Source organism: Rhinocladiella mackenziei (assembly GCF_000835555.1).
Source record: "Rhinocladiella mackenziei CBS 650.93 unplaced genomic scaffold supercont1.10, whole genome shotgun sequence".
Classification (NCBI taxonomy): Eukaryota; Fungi; Ascomycota; class Eurotiomycetes; order Chaetothyriales; family Herpotrichiellaceae; genus Rhinocladiella; species Rhinocladiella mackenziei.
In genome coordinates, this window is record NW_013550595.1 from 545,453 (window position 1) to 565,509 (window position 20,057).

Below are 20,057 nucleotides of genomic sequence, written 5' to 3' on the forward strand. Positions count from 1 at the left end.
GATGCCAACCCGTTTCAGGCAGCTCCAGGGTAGACAAGATATCATCGTCCGGGTACAAGCAGTCACTTCGAATAGTACCATTTCCTTGGCTGCGGCTCCTCTTGTGCAACTAAGGCAGGAGAAGGACATCCCGCGGCTTCCGCCAGGTTTTCTCGAAGGATGAGTGTTGTGGTCGTACGGGAGTAGATTGGGGCAGAAGCCAGAATGAACGATTGGACAAATTAGCAATGGCCAAGCAGAATGACAGTAAATACCAAGGAAACCAAGGCTAAGGCCTACCCTAGCTTGCCCATGGTAGTCCACAATCACCTTGCAATCAAATCGCCCAAGAGTGTAACATGGGTTCCAAAGAACGAAGGTTATCTAGATAACGAATTCCCATCCCTAAGTATTGACGATGGTGATAAGCTTCCTCTCGATTCGAACAGCGCGGAAGTCTATCGGAGAGGATGCGTTCTGGCATGTATCATCAGTGAGTCCGGGTATGCTTCGCGACATCGCGAGGGATTGACAAATGGTGCCATCGCGAATGTCTCGCTCAAGGCTGCGCCGCGGCTTCAATCGACACGCCAATGCATAGAGCAACGCGCCATTCAAACTGAATGTCTGTGTTAAAAAATGTGGTCGTCTCTCATGATTAAACTCTCCTTGTTACCGTTTACTGCGCATGAAGGAAACTCCCTCCACTATACCTAAGGATTAATGTTGCTCCATTCCGACCGTTGCTTCGGGCCGGGTCCGGAAGCACCAACGGTTACAGATGGTGGTGGCGTCACCAGTTGGCCAGAAGTACTAAGCTACACCCAGCATTTGCACTCTAGAGAAGACAACCTGGGGGCTGGGATTAGGCTGCACTCTTCCCCGCCCCGAAATGATACTATGCAGTACAAGCCTGCTCTCCGTTCCCCGCAATTTTCTCCTCCTCCTCCTCTCCTCGTCGCTCCTTCTCTGAATTCGCCCACCACGGCATCAAGCAATATTTGAACTGCTTGGGATTAGGAATGGATGCAACACAGCAAGCTCTGATCGCCTTTGGTAACAACAATACTATAGAACTTTCGGGTTCCTCTACCTCTCCACATCATGATGGCACTGACACCAATCCCTTCTCCTGCAATATCTGCAAGCGAAGTTATATGCGAGTTGACCACCTGGCCCGCCATTACCGATCACACACACATGAAAAGCCCTTCGGATGCGACATCTGTGGAAAGAGCTTTGCCAGATCGTAAGTGGTCTTAAACGACTCTTATATTGTTCGTTACTGTTGTAGTGCCGCTCACCAAGTTTTAGGGACTTGCTGAAGCGTCATGCCAACGGCCACAATCAAGATGAATCTGGCCGAGGTCTCAAAAATCCCACCAAGCCAGCTCATCCCAGAGTCTTTCAAGCTTGCGTAGCTTGTGCCGAAGCCAAACTCCGCTGTGAAGGCACCTCTCCATGTGGCCGATGTAAGAAAAAAGGGATGTCGTGCGCATATGCACAATCCCGCTCTCGAAGATCCATGGATTCTACACGCCATCGCTATGCCAGTCGATCCAGCGTCTCCTCCGACACAATCGCTCCTTCAACCTTTCAGATGCCCGTTCCATCTCAGCAGGGCCAATGTCAGCCATCCCATACACATGTCTCACCCCTTGCACAGCAGCCGCATTCGGACATGATGATGGTTCCGGTGACCGCCAACCCAATGCCTACCGCGGCCTCAGCAACAGATCATTCAATACTGGATCCCACTCAGCTGCCTGATGTCCCCAGCTTCGAACAAGGGGACCGAGCCGCAAACTTAGGGGAGCTGAGTGACGGGATGGTCGAGTCGGCCATGATGCGCATGGGTTCACCATTCCACCAGGCCGATCCTTCTCCAATGAGCTTTGATGATGTCCCTTTTCTGGATTTTCTTAGACATGTTATGACTCCTGCTCCAAATAATGATGTCCGGCCTTTGAGTTCAGACGCCATCCAGCCATACTCTCGTAATCTTTTGGATTTCAACGGGGATCATGCCTTTGACATAGACTTGAACGGTTTTGCGCCAAATTTATTCATCCCCAACCAAGTCTCACAATTCTCCACGGTCCGATTCGATGGAGACGAGCCTCTTCCTTCGAAAGGCGGCTATAGTACTCCAGGAAACGTATTGCGGGGCAGCATCACCCTTGGCGAGCAAGCCTTCAGAGATTCCATCTGGCTGTGGACGCCTACTCTGGGAGATATCGGCAATGCCGAACAGGCCAATTTGTCCCTTCCGTTTGACCATAGCATATTGGAGACGGAAGGAATTGACCCTGCACCTATTCCAGAGCAGTTGAGCTTAGCCTCTCGGGATAGCATCCTAGCCCTGATCTTGAGCACGTGCAATGCGACCATCTACCCTCGCGTCGTATCGTGTTTTCCTTCACAAGCAATGCTGACGAGATTGTTGAACATCTCTCTGATTCATCATTTGCGTGGGGACGATTCTTGGATTCATCCGGGCACCCTGAGTATCAACGAGGAGATACCCGAATTTTTGGCGGCAATGATTGCCTCTGGAGCTACCACCTGCCGCGTTCCAGAAATCAGAAAGCTTGGCTTTGCGATCCAGGAGGCTGTCCGAATGGCGATGCCGGAGAGAGTACGTGGGAACGAATGCTGCATCAGGATCCTATGCTAAATGAATCCTAGTTCGAGAGTGACAACAGAAACACACGCAAGTTGAGAATGCTGCAATCGTACGCTTTGCATTTGAACGTCTCGCTGTGGAGTGGGGACCGACGCAAGATGGAGATCGCAGAGAGTTTTGCTCTGCCCCTGGTCACCGTAAGTGGTTTTCAGTGCGGCCAGCTTCCCGACGTGCTGACCATAGCAAACTCAGATGATGCGGAGGGCCGGTCAATTTCGACGACATCGACACCCTGAGACCGTGCCTCAGGAAAGCGATGATGAGAGGACGACAGATTCCAAGTGGCGGGCCTGGGCAGAAGCGGAGTCCTTCAAACGGTGAGCTACACTCTTGATCCGGTATGTGCGAGGTGCTGCTGACAGGCCATGGATAGCCTTGGCCTTCATTTGTTCTTTAGAGACGCTCAGTCCTCCACCTCCCTTCTCACCCAGCCACTTATCTCATACTCCGAACTTTCCGCCGATCTACCTTATTCGAGAGATTTGTGGCTGGCAAAAACCGCCGGTGATTGGAAAAGCCTGTATCTTGCCAAACGAGACCAGATAGATGATCGTCTTCCATCTATTCGGCACTGCATTGACGACACCAGTGTGATCTTCAGGTTTGGGCATGTCGTCGACGTCCAAATGACTCTCGCCCTTGTCCTTTCTTCCATCTGGGCATTGATTTGGCAATATCGACAGATGAAGGAAACACTGAATGTCAACAATAAAGGTGATTCTCGGATCAATGGGATGACGGCGAATTCCCTGTACCAGGAAACTACACGATTGATTCAGCATCTGCGTCTGAATGCCACCGAGTGGGAAGGGAGCATGACTCCTCCTTCAACGCTGCTGCGCGAACTTTGCCTCATGCATCTGCATGTGTCGCTGGAAGATGTCCAACTTTTAGCCGGTAAGGAGGGAGAAGAGGAAGCGAGAAAGGTGTTTCCTTTACTGAAAGTTTGGGCCGAGTCGGCCGAGTCACGACAAGCCCTTTTCCATGCCGGACAAATCTTACGTGCGGCGAAGCAGTACCCGAATGGGATGTTACGCGAAGCGTCGGCTGTGGCGGTCTACCATGCCAGTCTGGCTTTTTGGGCCTACGCTGTCCTCGGCAAAGCTGTGACGGCCACTGAATCTCCTCTGTCAAACTTTGCGTCTCAACCCACACCTTCACCCGATGATAAAATTGCAGGGCATGTCAGACTGGACGGAGAAGATGGACCCGAGCTCCAACGATTTCTGGTATTAGGCAGAGGAGTGCCTTCAATCCGCCGATATTTAGAAGGGGAAAAGTCAAACGGGAAGCCCGATGTGCCATTGACGGATCCCGTGGCGACGATGGCCGCCATCACCGATCTGTTGCGCAAGAAGAACTGGGGTGATGAACGCAGCTGTCCGCCTTTAGTTACGAACTTGAATAAGCTGATGAAGTCTTTGGGAGGCGCGGCGGCAGCTGTGCGAAAGAGGTGAGTGTTGCTCACAAGGGTATAACTGGTGTGCATCAAGTAATGGTTTTGGATTTTGCATGGAGCCATGAGGTGAAAACGGAACTCCTGGAAAAGTTCATGTATTTTGCGGAGTTTGGAGGCAGAATTTTGTTCGGCATCTAAAATTGCGATTTCACAAGAAATTTGTTCGTGGCAGAACGGCCTGTGGGATAGGCCAAAAAGATGTATGAGACAGATAATTTGCTCAAATAGGCGGTTTTCGAGATGCACAGCAAGTAGACTTACTCTGAACTCTGCTTTTAGACTTGTTACCGAGCTGATTTATCACCAAAACTCCTTATGGACGAGGCTTTATTGCAGCCTTGCTCGCCACATCACGGGCAAAGCCTTTCCCTTGAAACTTGAAGTCAAATTCTCTATCACTGTCTTTGTGCAATGTGCTTAAACCTGATTCGTCACGGTGTCAACTTATGGGCACCATTTCGGAACGATCTACACCCACCTAAATGGTCAGAGGAGAGGTGGGCGCCTGCCGAGCCGAGGGACCACCTCCACATCGGCTTATATAGAGCGTCTCAAGGCTGATGATACTCACGGCCCGGAGAGACGATCTTTGACGACCCTTCTTCCGGCCGACGTCTCGCTGTTTCATTGGAACACCCGTCGAATGAATCAGTAACAAACTAAATAGACTTCAGTCGATTTCGAGTTAGACAACCACCAAACTTTTGCTCTTGTACCTTTCAACTGTAGACTCCTTAAAACACTTTTCCCGTCTGCAAGTCCGGAACGTGGACACAAATATCAACTTTGATGCTTGTTCCTGAACATAGACAATGGCGTCCAAGAGTGCATCCACAACATTGCTCCCGTTAAAATGCCTGACTGACGAAACGCACAGGAAACTTGACACCAGTCTACTTCTTCTCTCACGGTTCAACTATGATGCTAGGTGAAGAATCAGAGTCAGCCAAGTACTGGAAACAGTGTGGCGATGAGGCTCTGGCTCACAATATCAAAGGTGTGGTTATCATGGTATGCATTCTGTTCCGTTACTCTACCCTTTCATCTCTCAAGCTTCTCGGTCATCTTATACCACGCCTTAACCAAGTCTCTGTCCCCCTCCTTCATTTTCTTCAAGTTTTCATGCTACCAGCGCCATCTAACTACTTTCTATCCCATGATATAGGGCGCACACTGGGCCGCACTCAACAACGCCGTGCAAGTCGCGACGAACCCATCCCCCAACAAATCCCCCGTCGCCTACGTCCATCCATCCAAATACGTCGACTACAAGCTCAACCCTGACATCCCGACTGCCAACCGGTGTATCTCCATGCTTCGCGCCGCTGGCTTCGAAGCCGAGGGGAACCCATCCTTTAACTGGATCCACGACACCTACCTCATTCTCATCCGGATGTTCCCATCCGGCTGTCCACCCACGACCATTATCAGCATGAACTCACGGTACGATCCACACTTCCATGTTGCGATGGGGGAAGCCCTCCGCCCCCTCCGCCGCGAAGGATACTTACTCATCGGTTCTGGCGGCGCCGTGCACAATCTGTACCGCAACAAATGGGAGCCCATGCTCGACTATCGCGATAATTTCGCGCAACAGACGCCGCCCGAGCCATGGGCATTGGAGTTCCGGCAGAGTTTCCAGGATGTTGTGGGCGCGAATTCGGGCCCGAGACTAAAGAGGGCGGTGACGAGGCTTATGAAGCATCCGCAGTACCGTGATGCACATGCGACGGATGATCATTTTATGAGTGCCATGTTCGTGGCGGGCGCCGTGGGCGATGAGGAGGATCAGGGGACCTATGGCGAGCTGAAGGCTGAGACTTGGGAGTTGGTAAGTGATCTCAAATCGCATATTCTTAAACATTTCCCCTTGCGGCAGAGGGGGAAAGAAACGCCATGTTTTAAAACTAACTTGGTTATTTGAACAGACGAACATGTGCAATTCGCAATATGCGTTTGGTTCGTGGGTAGGTGTTGCTGCATGAGTATCTAGCTTATAGAAATGACGACGAATAACGAGTATTTCCAAAGGGTGATCTTTTTTTCTAGGAGTCAAGGGGATAGTATCTCTATTCTTTAGTAGCCCCTATCGAATCTCAGTCACTCCATATCCAGAGAGAATCCTAGCCAATCAAGTGAAATCCACACCTATTTCGGGGAAAGACAAGGCTGGGAATTCCGTTTATCAATACGCTTTTTTCCTCATGTGTGCCAATCAAACTAAATTCGCATATTTGCGTCCATCTTTCGCTCTGTCATCATACGCAGCCAAAAATCTGCAATAAGGTCTCTTTCCCCTCTTACTAATACCGGCTAGCACCTCCCTATCTCTTCGCAAGCTTTCCTCTTATAACCGGGCCTGCAACATACCTCCCAAAAGCACCGAGCACGCTCATCAAGCTCAACAAACCCACAACACCGCCAAGGATAAGGCCTTGCTCGAAGAATCCTATCGCCTTACCCGAACCCTCATTCATCGGGGTCAAAGGTTTGACAAGAACGTCGTGCATCTGTTTCCGAGATTCTTTGGTAGTCGTAGACGAATTTAAGAGATTGCATAGAAACTGTTGATCTGTCCGAGTGGAGATGTATTCTGGTGAAGGGTAGGAGAAGAGATCGCGTGGGTGACGCGGGTGAATAGTTGTCGGTTGGGAAGACGAGACGGGGGCAGCAGGGCCAACTTTTTGCCAATATGGTCAGTTTCCGAGAACTCAGCCAAATATTTATCCATCAGTAGCATGTACTTACCAAGTAATTCAACCGGGATTGAGTTGGCAAATGAGATATGTGATGGGATGAATTGGCCAAGATATTTGGCCGTTGCGGCGTTGGAGAAAAAGTACGTTGCAAGATGCGGCTTGTTGTTGTTACTACGTCCAAATATTAGCTATCCGTTTCACGAGCTTCAGAAGATTTGGTGGGAATATAAGGCATACAGGGAATTGGCCAAGTCGATGCCGTCGTCAAGGCTACGCATAGAGTGGACCACGAGGACTGGCTCCGAGATCTTTCGATTCAAAAGTGCCGGAACTCTGTATCATGGACGAAAAATTCAGTGACTCTCAACATGTGTGGAACAAGGGTTGTGAGGGTTTGCTTTCTCTCACCTCTTCTGAACATGCAAGACCTTCCCCCCCACACCTGATACAAGAGTAGACACGCAATCAGCTTGCAACAATTCTTTGGTTAATGGGCTCTCGCCGACGGATCTCGCCAGCACAGGCCGAGATGTGGCGGTATTATCATCGTAATCATCCCCGGGGCTCGTCTGGACGTTTTCTGCCAACAAAATTGTAGCGTACTGTACTGCTTCGCGGCAGAATTGAGGTAACATAAACTCGTTGACCAGCACCAGATCCGGTGCATAGGGAGACTCGCCACCAAAACTGAATCGTGCGCGCACAATCTCTCGCGCTACTTGGGCGATGCTGCTGGCGCTGTCGGCGGGAAAAGGAGAAGGAGATGATGAAGCGGCAATCGCAGTCCGATCGACCACGGCAACAGATCTGGGTGAAGCAGGTGCCAGTAATGTGCGAGCCGATCCCCGTTTCTCAGGGTCACTCGGAGCGTCCACCACGACGCAGTGCTGAGTGAAGAAGTCTTGGTCGTTGGGTTTGCCGGTCACAACGGCAAAGGTGGCCTTGTCCACAGATTCAGAGAGAACCTTTGCCAATAGAGAGTCGAACTCTGAAGCAGACTTGTCTAGCTGAGTTGAGTCACTGTCGTTAGCGCTGGAATTCTCCTATTTGACATTCTGGCCAGGGGGAGAGAGACCTGAATTTACCCACCTCGATCATGACACAATTTCCAGCGGCAATAGCAGCAGCGACGGGCTGCACGACCGAGTAAAACCGAGTATGCCGCGAAGGGATGATATAGACACATCCAATGGCGACGCGGCGAGAAGGATGGTCCTTTCGATGGGCCAGGCTGTATTCGTCTTCCAGAAACTTGGAGAGATCCAGTGACTCATACTCCCGCTTGAGCATTTTGAAAGTCAAGTAGATTTCGACATCAATCTCAGCGGGAGTGTAATTGGTCTCTCGTCTGATGGCCGTCCGGATGGCTGGGAGTGATTTTTGTAAAGTGTTGTGCAAGAGGAGGAGTTGTCGTTGGATGTAACGAGGTGTTCGCGCTCGACCCTCGATGACCGAGGCACGGATTCGATGAAATGAGTCGGCCATGATGTGATGATTAATGTCTATCACAGATTTCTGGCTGAAGATGGGTGAGAGAAAAAGCTACTATGCGAATGTCGTCAAATTATCTTTGATCGGTCGACGTTTCCACAGATTGGGACCGACATGCGCCCTTCTCGACCGAATATGAAACAAAAGGCTCCGTACCCAATTCAAAGGGATTCTGAATATGTTTCAAGGACCGCATCAGCGGAACTGCACTGTTCTTTCGGTGTGGGCGAAGTTCGAGAACGTCCATCACCGGATCCCTATGTCAAAGGATATCGTGATATTACTGACTTCGGAAGTGTGGGCAGCTTGGCCTCCTCCACCATCGGGAATCTACGACTCTGAGACTTTGCAAGTCCAGGAATCGAGGAATCAGACAATCCGAGGAATCACTCGAGTCTTCAGCTTTTGTTTCTCCCCTTGGGCTTCGACGCCGTCGGCGGTCGAGTGTAGAACAGGATCCGGAATTTGGATCTCGGATTTCATCTGATCAGCCATATCTTTACCTCGATTCCCCTTTCTTATTTTCTTTTTTTTTTTTTTTTTTTTTTGCTCATCATCCAGAATGTCCATCACGACAACCACCAATCCAACCTCGCGCGCTGTGCTCGAAGTCCTCACGGACTACGACTTACACCATTCTGGCGATCCTCAACGATCAGGACCCCCTGAGCACCCCAAACCTCAGGCAAGAGCTCCTGAGCCATATAACAATCCGCACTGGTGGCCAAACGATCATCGACGGATTCCACCATACCGACCAGTCAATCGGAACCTGGATCGAAGCCAGCGGCCGGCCGGCGTCAACAGAATCGAGAGGGCTTTTATTTTTACCATGTTGAGAGGTGTTCAGTTGGAGGCTGTAAGTTATGTTCGAGTTCCCGAAATAGAGTGTCGCAGCTAACTGGATTGAGAATATTTCTACGCTCTGGAGACATACAGGAGGCAAGTTGAATGACAAGATCTTCAGATATGACATTGGTGGTGAGCGGTAGGAAGGACAACCGAAGAGTCAAGGCACGGCAATGCTCGAATTCGGGTGGTACCGCTCGCTCTCATAGAAGCTTTTACCATTCTGAGAATTCTTTTTGGTGCTGGAAGTGAATGCCATAGGTTCTGCATCTTTTTATGTCGTCTCGGCCTTGACTTGATCTAATGCTCCGCCGACCCAGAAGGTCTCACATCCGGAATACCGCCATAATCCTCACCTAAATCCTTGCCTCCAATCCTGAGAGCCTCAGATTCCTGCAAAACATACATCATTCTAGCCCACTTGGTCCTGCTCGCATTTCTCCATGCATGATTCGTACCTCTCTGAATAGCCACGTCCCCACGCCTCATCAGCCTAACTTCCCCTGAATCCAGCACCAATTCCACCTCGCCTTCCAGAACCACTCCGTAATCCAGGCTCACGGTGCGATGCATGGGCGATAAGACCCCGGGCCTCATGTCGACAAATCTCAACACCGTACCTCCAGGAATGGTGATGCCGGGCTTGTTTTCGAGGTAACGTTCGTAGACCTGAATATCTTCTTCGTCGCTCATTTGAACGGGAAATTTGTCGGTGGTGTAGCCCAGACTGAATCGTGCCCCGTCAGCGAGTGTCTGCCATGGCAGAGTTTCTCCAAGCCGGTGGGAGAAAATGGCTTGGGCATCAGAATTGTGGCCTGTGATGAAGCGTTTAATGACAGGTAGACCGTTGTCGAGAAGTTCTCTGTCCGTGGAAGTCATTTTCACAGTTTCTCCAGCTGGTTTTTATCGATATTGTTTGAATGTTTGAGAATTTCTGGTTTGGCCGGAAGGACCTACAGAATGCGAGAAACCCTTCTACTCCTAGGGGGACCAGGACTGGTATCAGATAGTACGAATAATGAGTTTGTAGTTGATGTCAATGTGATAAGACTTGAGGTGACTGACACCGTTTCTCTTTTTCCTAGTGGACTCTACATTAGTAATTTTCTGCAGAATTGACTAGTTTTACTAGCACTCCGGACGGAGAAGCTGGTACGATAATGAGGCTGACGTTCGCCCGTGTGTGGACATCGGCTCCACTGGATCCCGAGCCTTGTCCAACGCAAACATCTCGACTTCCAAAATCCAACGTCCAATAGCCACTGGCTAATCCTTTACAGAACCTGAGACAAGATTAAACAAGACTTTCCCCTAAGATCTGTGATTTCATTTCGACCGCCTCTGAACTCTTGCACTCAAGTCCTGTTGAACCTATTTGCCAAAATGCCCAATCAAATCCGCGACATCTCCTCCATCGACCGAGACTCCTTCACGTACATCTTTGAACAAAATGTGACCATCCCACTCAAAAGCTCTCAGGGGCTTGTGAGATGTAATGTCTACCGTCCCAAAGACGAGACGCAGAAATATCCCGCCCTCGTCACATATGGACCGTATGGAAAAGATATCCCATACAGCGACTTCCACGCCCAATCATTCTCCGAAGTCAACCCAGAACACAAATCCGAACACTCGGCCTGGGAAACGCCCGACCCGAAATACTGGACATCACATGGCTACGCAGTCGTGCGTGTCGACGAACGCGGCCTCGGCCAATCCCCCGGCATCCTCGACACCATGTCCAAGGGGACCAGCGAAGCATTTTTTGACGCAGTGGAATGGTCCGCGGAGCAGTCCTGGTCCAACGGCAAAGTCGGCCTCCTAGGAATCTCTTACTACGCCGGCAGTCAATGGCGGGTCGCGGCGTTACAACCCAAAGGCCTCGCGGCCATGATTCCCTGGGAAGGAATGAGCGACTACTATCGGGATCGCTGCCGGCACGGCGGCATCTTATCCAACGAATTCATTCGGTTCTGGTGGAACCGGCAGGTCCTCAGCAATCAGTACGGCCTGAGTGGTCGAAAGTCGAGAAATTGGGGCCCCGACACCATCGAAGGAGACCTATCGGCCGAGGAGCTCGAGCACAACCGCAATGACCAGAACATCGATAATGTGAACAACGAGTTTCGAGACCAACCATACTATGCGTCCAAGGAGTACAATTTGGACGATATCAAGGTTCCGCTCCTCAGTGTGGGCAACTGGGGGGGAATCTTGCTGCACTTGCGAGGCAACGTCGAGGGATTCACACAAGCGGGCTCCAAGCTCAAGTACCTCCGCTTCTGCGTTGGAAGGCACGATTTACCTTTCTACTACCATGAACAAGTGGAGATGCAGCGAACTTTTCTCGACGCTTTTCTTCGAAACGATGATCGTGTTGGCTGGTCCGTCGCGGGAAAAGTGCCGAAAATCGGCCTCGTCCTTCGCCAGGGGGATGCAGGATATAATAATCCAGAGGCCGAGATGAAGTTTCCCACCAGAGACGAAGAAGATTGGCCGATCCCTCGGACCCAGTACACTAGGTACTATTTGACCGATGACCTGAGATTGACGACGGAAGAACCAAAGTATACTCATACGCGCAAATTAACCTACCGAGCCCTAGGAACCCTACAAGCGCCACAACTCGTCCAATTCACCACGGCGCCCATGCCAAGCGAAACCGAAATCACAGGGCACATTGTCGCTCACCTCAACGTCTCGATGAACCCCTACATCGGCGGGACTGTGCCCAGCGATATCGATCTGTTCCTTACACTCCGCCATATCGGCACTTCGGGCAAAGAAGTCTTCTACACCGGCACAGCAGGCGATCCGGTCCCGCTCTGCAAAGGCTGGCTCCGGGTGAGTCTGCGCAAAGTCAACACTGAACACCACCGGCACAGACCCTATCTGCCGTATCGAGATTACTTCTCGACTTCGGTCCAGCCCGTATTGCCCGGTGAGGTATATTCCGTGGACGTGGAGGTGTGGCCGACAAACGTGGTGGTCGAGCCTGGGGCGAGGATTGTATTGGAAGTGTCGTCAGGAGATACGCAAGGGTCCGGCGTCTTTCAGCATACGAGTCCTGTGGATCGGTAGGTCATCCATCTTGCTCTTTTGTTATCCTATTTCTCATTCCTCATTCTGTTGCTGCATGTTTCGATGAGTTCGAGGCTGATGAAACTATCTCGCGAACAGATCAGAAGCCAAATTTGCCGGAAAGAATAATATTCATTTCGGTCCAAAGTTTATCAATTATTTGACTTTGCCTATCATTCCGCCAAAAGAAGGCCATATATATACAGGTAGGTGAAGCATACAGAAGTTCAGTGTGCGGCAAATCACACTTGATTCAAAACAATGGCCGTGTTATGAAAAGGGGTTAGAGTTAGATATCCCGTAGAGAATGTGAATGTTTGGTGTTCATTACATATAGTAAGACCCGAATGTTCTTAAAGACGCTATGCTGCCATAGACGCACCGGCTTTTCTCGGTGCCGGCCAGTCGGTCAAAATCTAATTCGCTATGGCAGGAGATTGAAAGTGGGGATTAGACATCCCGTCTGCTGAACGCTAGAACGATTCCTAAATGATGTGGAGCCGATAGATGGCGACCAGAACGGGAATGTTCTGCTGCTCGACATGCTAGTAGCCATAAAAGTTCGTCGAGATCCGTAGCCGGTAGGGCACGAATATTCCACTGAATCAGAAATGGGATATAACATCGCATGCCTGACAAGGCTGTATCTGGGCTTCAAGGAAATAGACCTACCATCTTGAGAACAACCAAAAGTTGTTTGTCATAAACAAGAATAAGGAGGCATGGCACCCACCTATCTCAAGACCGGCGCCACCACCACCGCTACACCACGAACATCGCCTGATGTCCAAGACATAGTAAAAAATGTCATCGACACAGTCCGCCTCCAAGGCGACGTGGCTGTGCGTGAATTCTCCCAACGTTTCGACAAATGGAACCCCGCCTCGTTCAGGCTCTCCAGGGCTCAAATTGAAGAAGCCATGAGCCGAATACCTGAGCAAACCATCAAGGATATCAAAGCCGTACAATACAACGTGCGAACATTTGCCCAGGCTCAACGCGACTCGCTCAAGGACTTTGAACTCGAGATCCAGCCCGGTGTCTTCTTGGGTCAGCGAAACAATCCTATCAACGCCGTCGGCGCATATATCCCTGGAGGGCGTTACCCTTTGCTTGCATCCGCGCACATGACGATCCTAACAGCCAAAGTCGCAGGCGTCAAACATGTCATCGGCTGCACGCCGCCGATCGCGGGCCAACTTCCCAACGCAACCATTGCGGCCATGCATCTCGCGGGCGCTGACGAGATTTTCATCCTAGGCGGTGTCCAGGCCATCGCGGCCATGGCCGTGGGGACTGAAACGATCCGTAAAGTCGACTTCATCGCTGGACCGGGCAACGCCTTTGTCGCCGAGGGCAAACGCCAGCTCTATGGCGATGTGGGAATAGATCTCTTTGCGGGACCAACGGAGGTTCTGATCGTAGCTGACGAACACGCCGATCCCTATACAGTGGCAACGGACTTGCTTTCGCAGGCTGAGCATGGGCCTGACACGCCTGCGATTCTCATCACAAATAGCGAAGACCTGGGTCGCAAAACTATCGATCACGTGGATAAGTTGTTGCTGAATCTACCAACCGCAGGACTGGCGGGAACATCGTGGAAGACGTACGGCGAGGTCGCGGTTGTAGAGAACTTGGATGAAGCCTATGCTCTGGCCGATGCATATGCCTCGGAACACGTGCAGATCTTGACAAAGAATCCACGAGAGGCACTGGAGAAGATGCAACATTATGGAGCGATCTTTTTGGGCGATAGGACATGCGTGTCATACGGTGATAAGGTGGGTTATTTTTCGTTTCCCTTCTTTTAGTTCTTCGATTCGGTTGCGCTTACACACCATCTTTCATTTATAGTGCATCGGTACCAATCATGTCCTTCCTACGCGAAAAGCAGCTCGCTATACGGGCGGTCTCTGGGTTGGAAAATTCTTGCGCACTGTCACTTACCAGGAAGTCAAATCGAATAATGCTAGCGGCGAGTTGGGTCGTCTCTGCGGACGGGCGGCGAGGGCGGAGAATTTCGAGGGACATGCTCGATCGGGAGATTTGCGTGCACATAAATTCTTGAGGGACGACTTTGAGTGGATTAGTGGGCGGGACGTACAGCATGATTATCGACCAAGGCTGTAAAGCATGAAGGGGAGATCTTGTGGTGGCATGGTGATCTGTAGCCTAGTCAGTAGTGAAATTCGCTCTGGCTGGATGAAATTCCAGAGCTTCTGCGGTTTCTACCATTGCCAATGCCCATTTCACATACCGAACGATATCCCGCAGAGCCCACTCCATTCTTCTCCTCATTTGTCGTGGAGCCGAAGTGAGAATATACTCCTCCACATCCCGATGGCTCAAGTTCGATTCGCGTTTCTTCTCTTTGCTTTCAATCTATGCCTGGCTTGAGAGGTCCCGGGTTTAGAGGTCAGGTTACCACCTCTCTCCTGCGAGTGGTTCACCTTGGTCCCATTTCAGGCGCGGTATTGACGATGCTTCGGCACCGTGTGGAGAGTCTCTTTGACCTTGGGCTGAATCGATATTTTCTGGTCCCTTAACCATCTCAGACGGAATCATTCGTTTTGAAACGAAAATTCGACCTAGACGTCCTCGTCCAGAAACGCTTCGTCCTACATGATTGGAGATTGTAAATCCCAACGCTGTCGAGCTTGGTTGCTTCTTTACGTTTGATATTGCCCAATTGTCCTGGGCTTTGGGCGTCTTGGCCCTTGAATATTCTAGGTGTTCACTTCCCGACAGAGAGTCGCTCCGATGGCAGAAACAATTCCAACGTCTACGATGGCCAACGGGTACCTCCATGATGACAAGAAGTCAGGACTGAAGGTTTTGGTTGTTGGTGCTGGTATTGCCGGTCTCTCAGCAGCAATTGGTCTGCAACAGCAAGGCCATGAAGTTCATGTACGCCAACTGATCGAAGAGCATGCCATTTGATTGATGAGTTTCCTAACGAAAAGATCCATACAGATCTACGAACAAAGCCAGTTCGCCACAGAGACCGGCGCGGCCATCCACGTTGCCCCCAATGCGCATGGTGTTCTCAAACGGTTAGGTGTTGATGTGAGGGCGGGTGGTGCGAATTTGATGGAGAGGGTAGGTGCACCGTCGCGTTGCTGTTCAGTGGTCCAAGACTGACTCTTTGCGTGCATAGTTGACCGAATACACATCGACCGGAGTGGTGAAGCGAGAAATAGACCTGCAAACCTCAAACCAGATATGGCAGCATGTAAGAACAGACCTCTTCGCACGCCTCGAGATCAGTGCAAGCTCAACTTTGTTGTTTTGTAGGAATGGGTCCTCGCCCACCGAGTTCATCTCCACGAAACACTCAAAAAGCTCGCCACCAGCACGGCTCTCCGTGGGATCCCGGTTGAACTAAATCTCTCAACATCGGTGGTCGATGTTGACCCTTCCTCAGCCAGCATCACCTTGAAGGACGGCTCCGTGGTGCGGGGTGATGTGGTTGTCGGCGCTGATGGCGTGCATTCTCAAACTCGTGCCGCGGTTGCGGGTGGTAAAGAAGCCAAGGTCTTCGGCTCTGGCAAATCGGCGTTTCGATTTATGATTGAACGCTCCGCTGCGCTTGAAGATCCGGTTACCAAGAGGTTCGCCGAAAAGGACGGTCACTTGATGATCTGGTATGCCACCGACCGACGGGTAGTCATGTACCCTACCAGCCACAATACGCTCCTGAACTTTGTCTGTATTCACCCCGAAGAGGAATCCGAGGCTTCCGATGACTGGAACACGCACGCAACTCACGATATGCTCCTCAACGTGTATCGGGACTTCGATCCTGCAGTCCAAGCACTGATCGCGAAAGCCAAACCAGACTCTCTGAAGTTGTGGAAACTCCTGGACATGTCCACCTTGCCCACGTGGGTCAACGACCGCCTTGTCCTCATCGGCGATGCTGCCCATCCTTTCCTCCCGCACCAAGGCCAGGGTGCAGGCTGTGCGATTGAAGACGCCGCTGCTTTGACCGTCGTTCTCGAACGCGGCCTGTCGGCCAAAGACGTGCCGGCGCGTCTCAAATTGTGGGAATCCATCCGCTATGAGCGCGCCAGCCGAATTCAGGGATACTCGCGCTCGGCCGGGCGGGATCTCAAGGACGGAGTCAAATTGGACATGATCGAGTTCACCAATTACAACTTCGGACATGACGAGTTCGACAATTCGACACAACGCCTTCGGGAGTTCAAATGGTCGCAGACCCCCAAGATCTACTGGCGAATGCCGATCCAGTTTGGGCCAATGCCCGGTCCGCGCCAGACACACGAAGGCGTAGTACGCAACGCCCTCGAGTCCACATTCACGACGGCGTCGATCAAATTTAAGACTTCGCGGACGGTGCTGCAGAATCTATTTCCGCCCGGAAATAAGAAATATCGCTTCAAGTCGCCCGGGACAGTGGCGTACGCATCCTTCTCGCAGACAACACTTGACAAAATGGAATGGCTTGGTGGTTCCGGATACCACCACCTCGGGCTGTACATCCACGGGGTAGAGTATGTCAAAGACGACGGCGAAATTGTCAGCGGCACATACATGCCCATCTTATTCGAATCACTGACCGACCCCATCGTCTCGGGTCGTGAAGAGTTGGGTATGCCAAAACTCTACTCGGCCATCGACGTGTATCGGGGCACGCAGTCGTATCGGATCAACACCAGCTGGCAGGGATCGCATTGGGGAAATTTCCGACTGGAAGGGTTGACACCGGTCACGGATATGAAGAACGTCACGGGCAAGATCAGCGGAGAAGACGACGACGGCATCTTGGTCTATCGTTATGTCCCCAAAGTCGGCAGAGCGAATAAAGGCACATCAGCCGAAGAACACGCCGTATTTGTACCGTACAAGGAAGACATGCCGCAGCCGGTGACGCAGAGGGTGTGGCAGGCCTGTAGGGCGACATTCAAGATCGATGCGCTGGATTGGGATTGTTTACCAACGTTGCATCATGTTATCGAGAGATTGGAGGAGATCCCGATTTATGAGGTGGTGGGTGGAAAGGTAGTTGAGGGAGTGGGCGTGCCGGATGTGGGTGCCGCGATGAGGGTAGATTAACATACCTATAACACTAGTCCACAGAGCCTCTGTTCGACAAAATATCTCTCGTCGCAGATGGAAAGACAATCAAGTTGAGGTTGGTTTGTAAACTTCAAAGTTTCGAGGTCGCAGATGATGCCAAGACACGATCACGTGTCACACCAGCGAGGTTCGAACTCAGGCTCTGATTGGTCAGACGGATGTCCCTCTCTTCTGAGTCTCATCTTCTGTCTTTTCTCATTGATTTGCTGTCCCTTTGTGATCTTTTATTTCTTCAGTGCCATGGCGTGTGGAAGGGTATTCTCTCCCCGTAGCAAGAAAAAAACGAGCGAAGGAGATGTCCACTTGAGGGAGATGTCCCGTCCGCCGATTGGACTAGTCAATGCCATCGCCACCTCCTGCAACCTAGAGTTTCCCTTGTTCTTGCGGTGAAGAGCCCTGCATACCCCCTGAAGAAGTAATGGATGGAATTAGTTAAATAGAACAAAGAACCTACGGGGCACACAAGATTCTTTAATTTTCGGGTTTTGTTGTGCCAGTTCGGAACCAGGCCAGCAGAGGAAATTGGCGCTGCCTTGTTGTATCCCAGCGCTCCCTGCTTTTTTTGCCCTGCAGCCTACGTCCTTGGCTTTCCAACTGCTCAATTCCATTCGCGCAGTGCACGCGACAGCTTGTCCGTCTTCCCGTCCTTGTCCTCACCATCGACAAAAACGCCGTCGCCATTTCGACCTCGACTCTGCCTCTCTCTACCCTCTCACCCAGCACAACCTCCATCTGAATACTCAGCCCGCCCTCCTTCTGTCAAATTCGGAATGACATGTGAAAATCCAGACCTCGACAACACCGCGACTCCCACCCAACCTGTCCAGCATTCAACAGGCTCCTGCGCGAAACACGTCAAAGCCCTCCATTCCTTGCGCGCCCTATGAAATCTACCTGCGCCGACTGATCGAGTTGTCAACCCTCTCTCTTTTGACCTGAAACATCCATCGCTCATTCCGCTCATTCCACCTGACCGACCGAATGTTCACCCGCGCTCTATCCGCTTTTCTCTTTCTGACACTCATTATTCTCTTAATACCCCTCACTTTCGATATCGGTGGACGCGATGCCGGCCTCGCCTACTCTCTGTCCATCGCCTCGTTTTACTTTGTCCTCTCTGTGTTGCGAATTTCCACGCCAGATCGATCAGGATTCAGAAGGGTCCTTATCAACATTCTGCGGGGTTTACAATGGATCATCTTGCCCGGTCTCTGCATCTGGGCGTTGGGAAGATTCTCGGTGGACGCAGACAACAGTGGAGGCTGGGTGGAGAGAACCTTCAGACCCAAGAAGGGTTTGTGGGACTCCCATTCTAACCTCTGGGATTCTCTCTTTGGACCAGAAGGTCTCCTTGAAAATACGGCTATTGGCGGATGGGATGTCCTTCTGCGATGGTCCTCACCAATATTTCAACTTCTCGAGGGCTTTTGCAGCCTCCTGGTCATACAGGCCGTCGGTCAATTCTCTCGATGGTTAGTGAACAGGAGCGAATGGAGCGACGCCTGGCTCCTCACTCTCTTGGTCACTTCTGCCGCGGTGGTGTCAAGTTCGGTCTACTTTCTCTGGCGAGTCTTGCAATTCCCCGATGTCTCTAGTCTCGACTCGACTCTCATCGGCATTGCCATCGCCTCCGCCATATTTCTCGGTGGATATGGCACCGTCTCCGGAAGAGGCACGGCCATGGAATCATCCCTCCTCTTCGCCTACATTGTTCTGTGCATCTACCAAATCTTCACAGACTACAAACCGAACATCCCTACCGCGCCCGGAACAGCTTCTTCAGCGCCCGATTTTCCGCCCTTCCCGCCCATAATCATGTCCTCTTATACGGCCATCATGCACGCGTTGTCCTCGCTTCCAGGCGCCCTAGTCAACGCTTTGGATTTCATAGCAGCAGCATTTAAGGCCGTCACGCCTTCGGTATTGATCTCCCTGGGATATCGCCTGTTCGTCTTCTACGCGTCGACTCGCATCATTCCGGCAATCAACGAAAGTGGTGCACGAGGGCTGAGCATGGAACCGTCTCTCGATGATTCCAATGCGGGCAATCAATATCTCGCCTTCTTATCCTGGTTTTCCCCCAGCATTCTCATCGCCGTTTACACGAGTCTTCTCATGCAACATTTTGCAACCACGATGGGAGGCTACTCGCCAGGGCTAACTGAAACCATCGGCGCATGGTGGAGCGGTAATGGTCAACCAGGGATGAACGGAAACCTGTGGAAATGGGTGAATTTGGTCGGCACGATGGGATTGTATGCGATCGAGTTGTGGCTGGGCAAAGAAGATGACATCGACGGCGGGCACTGGAAGGTTGATTGAAAATCGGTGCGATGACCAAAGACACTTTACCAAGGAAAATAATCCAAGATTTTGCCCCGATTCTTTTCATCTCAAATTACCCCACTGCAGCGGCTTGCCGAAGCAGGTGAAAAAACGGAATATCCATGAAACATGCCCCAATGAGACCGACCCAAGGTTGAAATACTGCTACCAGGATGGCATTCCCTGGCATATGCGACATGAGCACCAACCCCCCTAAAAAAGATCGGAACTCAGTTGCGGAGGTGGACGATTGAAGGTTCGCAGGGGGATGAGATTAAGGTTGACCCAGCTCGTGAGCTCTGCAACCTGCGGTTACCTTCTGGAATGGCTCCAGATAATTGAACATTTTGGGGCCTGCAAGTGATCAGAAAGCCGGGGCTTATCG

General features: G+C 51.3%; 9 protein-coding genes across 9 annotated transcripts; 7 read left to right on the forward strand and 2 right to left on the reverse strand.

Moving 5' to 3' along the window:
* Positions 1-1,001: 1,001 nt before the first annotated feature.
* On the forward strand, positions 1,002-4,122 carry Z518_10881 (uncharacterized protein; the record flags this gene model as incomplete). Its single annotated transcript, XM_013411712.1, has 5 exons — positions 1,002-1,228; positions 1,294-2,617; positions 2,668-2,802; positions 2,858-2,982; positions 3,039-4,122. The coding sequence occupies 5 exons, from the start codon at positions 1,002-1,004 to the stop codon at positions 4,120-4,122; spliced, it is 2,895 nt and encodes a 964-aa protein (XP_013267166.1).
* Positions 4,123-4,936: 814 nt separating this feature from the next.
* Positions 4,937-6,109, forward strand: Z518_10882 (uncharacterized protein; the record flags this gene model as incomplete). Its single annotated transcript, XM_013411713.1, has 4 exons — positions 4,937-4,949; positions 5,002-5,135; positions 5,290-5,955; positions 6,053-6,109. The coding sequence occupies 4 exons, from the start codon at positions 4,937-4,939 to the stop codon at positions 6,107-6,109; spliced, it is 870 nt and encodes a 289-aa protein (XP_013267167.1).
* A 339-nt stretch (positions 6,110-6,448) lies between these two features.
* Z518_10883 (uncharacterized protein) lies at positions 6,449-8,308 on the reverse strand (the record flags this gene model as incomplete). Its single annotated transcript, XM_013411714.1, has 5 exons — positions 6,449-6,804; positions 6,873-6,994; positions 7,061-7,156; positions 7,232-7,830; positions 7,913-8,308. 5 exons carry the CDS (start codon positions 8,306-8,308, stop codon positions 6,449-6,451), a joined length of 1,569 nt encoding a protein of 522 aa, XP_013267168.1.
* Positions 8,309-8,876: 568 nt separating this feature from the next.
* Positions 8,877-9,306, forward strand: Z518_10884 (uncharacterized protein; the record flags this gene model as incomplete). Its single annotated transcript, XM_013411715.1, has 2 exons — positions 8,877-9,173; positions 9,226-9,306. The coding sequence occupies 2 exons, from the start codon at positions 8,877-8,879 to the stop codon at positions 9,304-9,306; spliced, it is 378 nt and encodes a 125-aa protein (XP_013267169.1).
* Positions 9,307-9,463: 157 nt separating this feature from the next.
* Positions 9,464-10,042, reverse strand: Z518_10885 (uncharacterized protein; the record flags this gene model as incomplete). Its single annotated transcript, XM_013411716.1, has 1 exon — positions 9,464-10,042. The coding sequence occupies one exon, from the start codon at positions 10,040-10,042 to the stop codon at positions 9,464-9,466; it is 579 nt and encodes a 192-aa protein (XP_013267170.1).
* Positions 10,043-10,546: 504 nt separating this feature from the next.
* Positions 10,547-12,244, forward strand: Z518_10886 (uncharacterized protein; the record flags this gene model as incomplete). The annotated part of the gene is made up of 1 exon (XM_013411717.1): positions 10,547-12,244. One exon carries the CDS (start codon positions 10,547-10,549, stop codon positions 12,242-12,244), a length of 1,698 nt encoding a protein of 565 aa, XP_013267171.1.
* Positions 12,245-12,966: 722 nt separating this feature from the next.
* On the forward strand, positions 12,967-14,377 carry Z518_10887 (histidinol dehydrogenase; the record flags this gene model as incomplete). Its single annotated transcript, XM_013411718.1, has 2 exons — positions 12,967-14,028; positions 14,102-14,377. 2 exons carry the CDS (start codon positions 12,967-12,969, stop codon positions 14,375-14,377), a joined length of 1,338 nt encoding a protein of 445 aa, XP_013267172.1.
* A 657-nt stretch (positions 14,378-15,034) lies between these two features.
* Positions 15,035-17,323, forward strand: Z518_10888 (uncharacterized protein; the record flags this gene model as incomplete). Its single annotated transcript, XM_013411719.1, has 4 exons — positions 15,035-15,154; positions 15,221-15,346; positions 15,405-15,479; positions 15,542-17,323. 4 exons carry the CDS (start codon positions 15,035-15,037, stop codon positions 17,321-17,323), a joined length of 2,103 nt encoding a protein of 700 aa, XP_013267173.1.
* Positions 17,324-18,328: 1,005 nt separating this feature from the next.
* Positions 18,329-19,669, forward strand: Z518_10889 (uncharacterized protein; the record flags this gene model as incomplete). The annotated part of the gene is made up of 1 exon (XM_013411720.1): positions 18,329-19,669. One exon carries the CDS (start codon positions 18,329-18,331, stop codon positions 19,667-19,669), a length of 1,341 nt encoding a protein of 446 aa, XP_013267174.1.
* Positions 19,670-20,057: the final 388 nt, after the last annotated feature.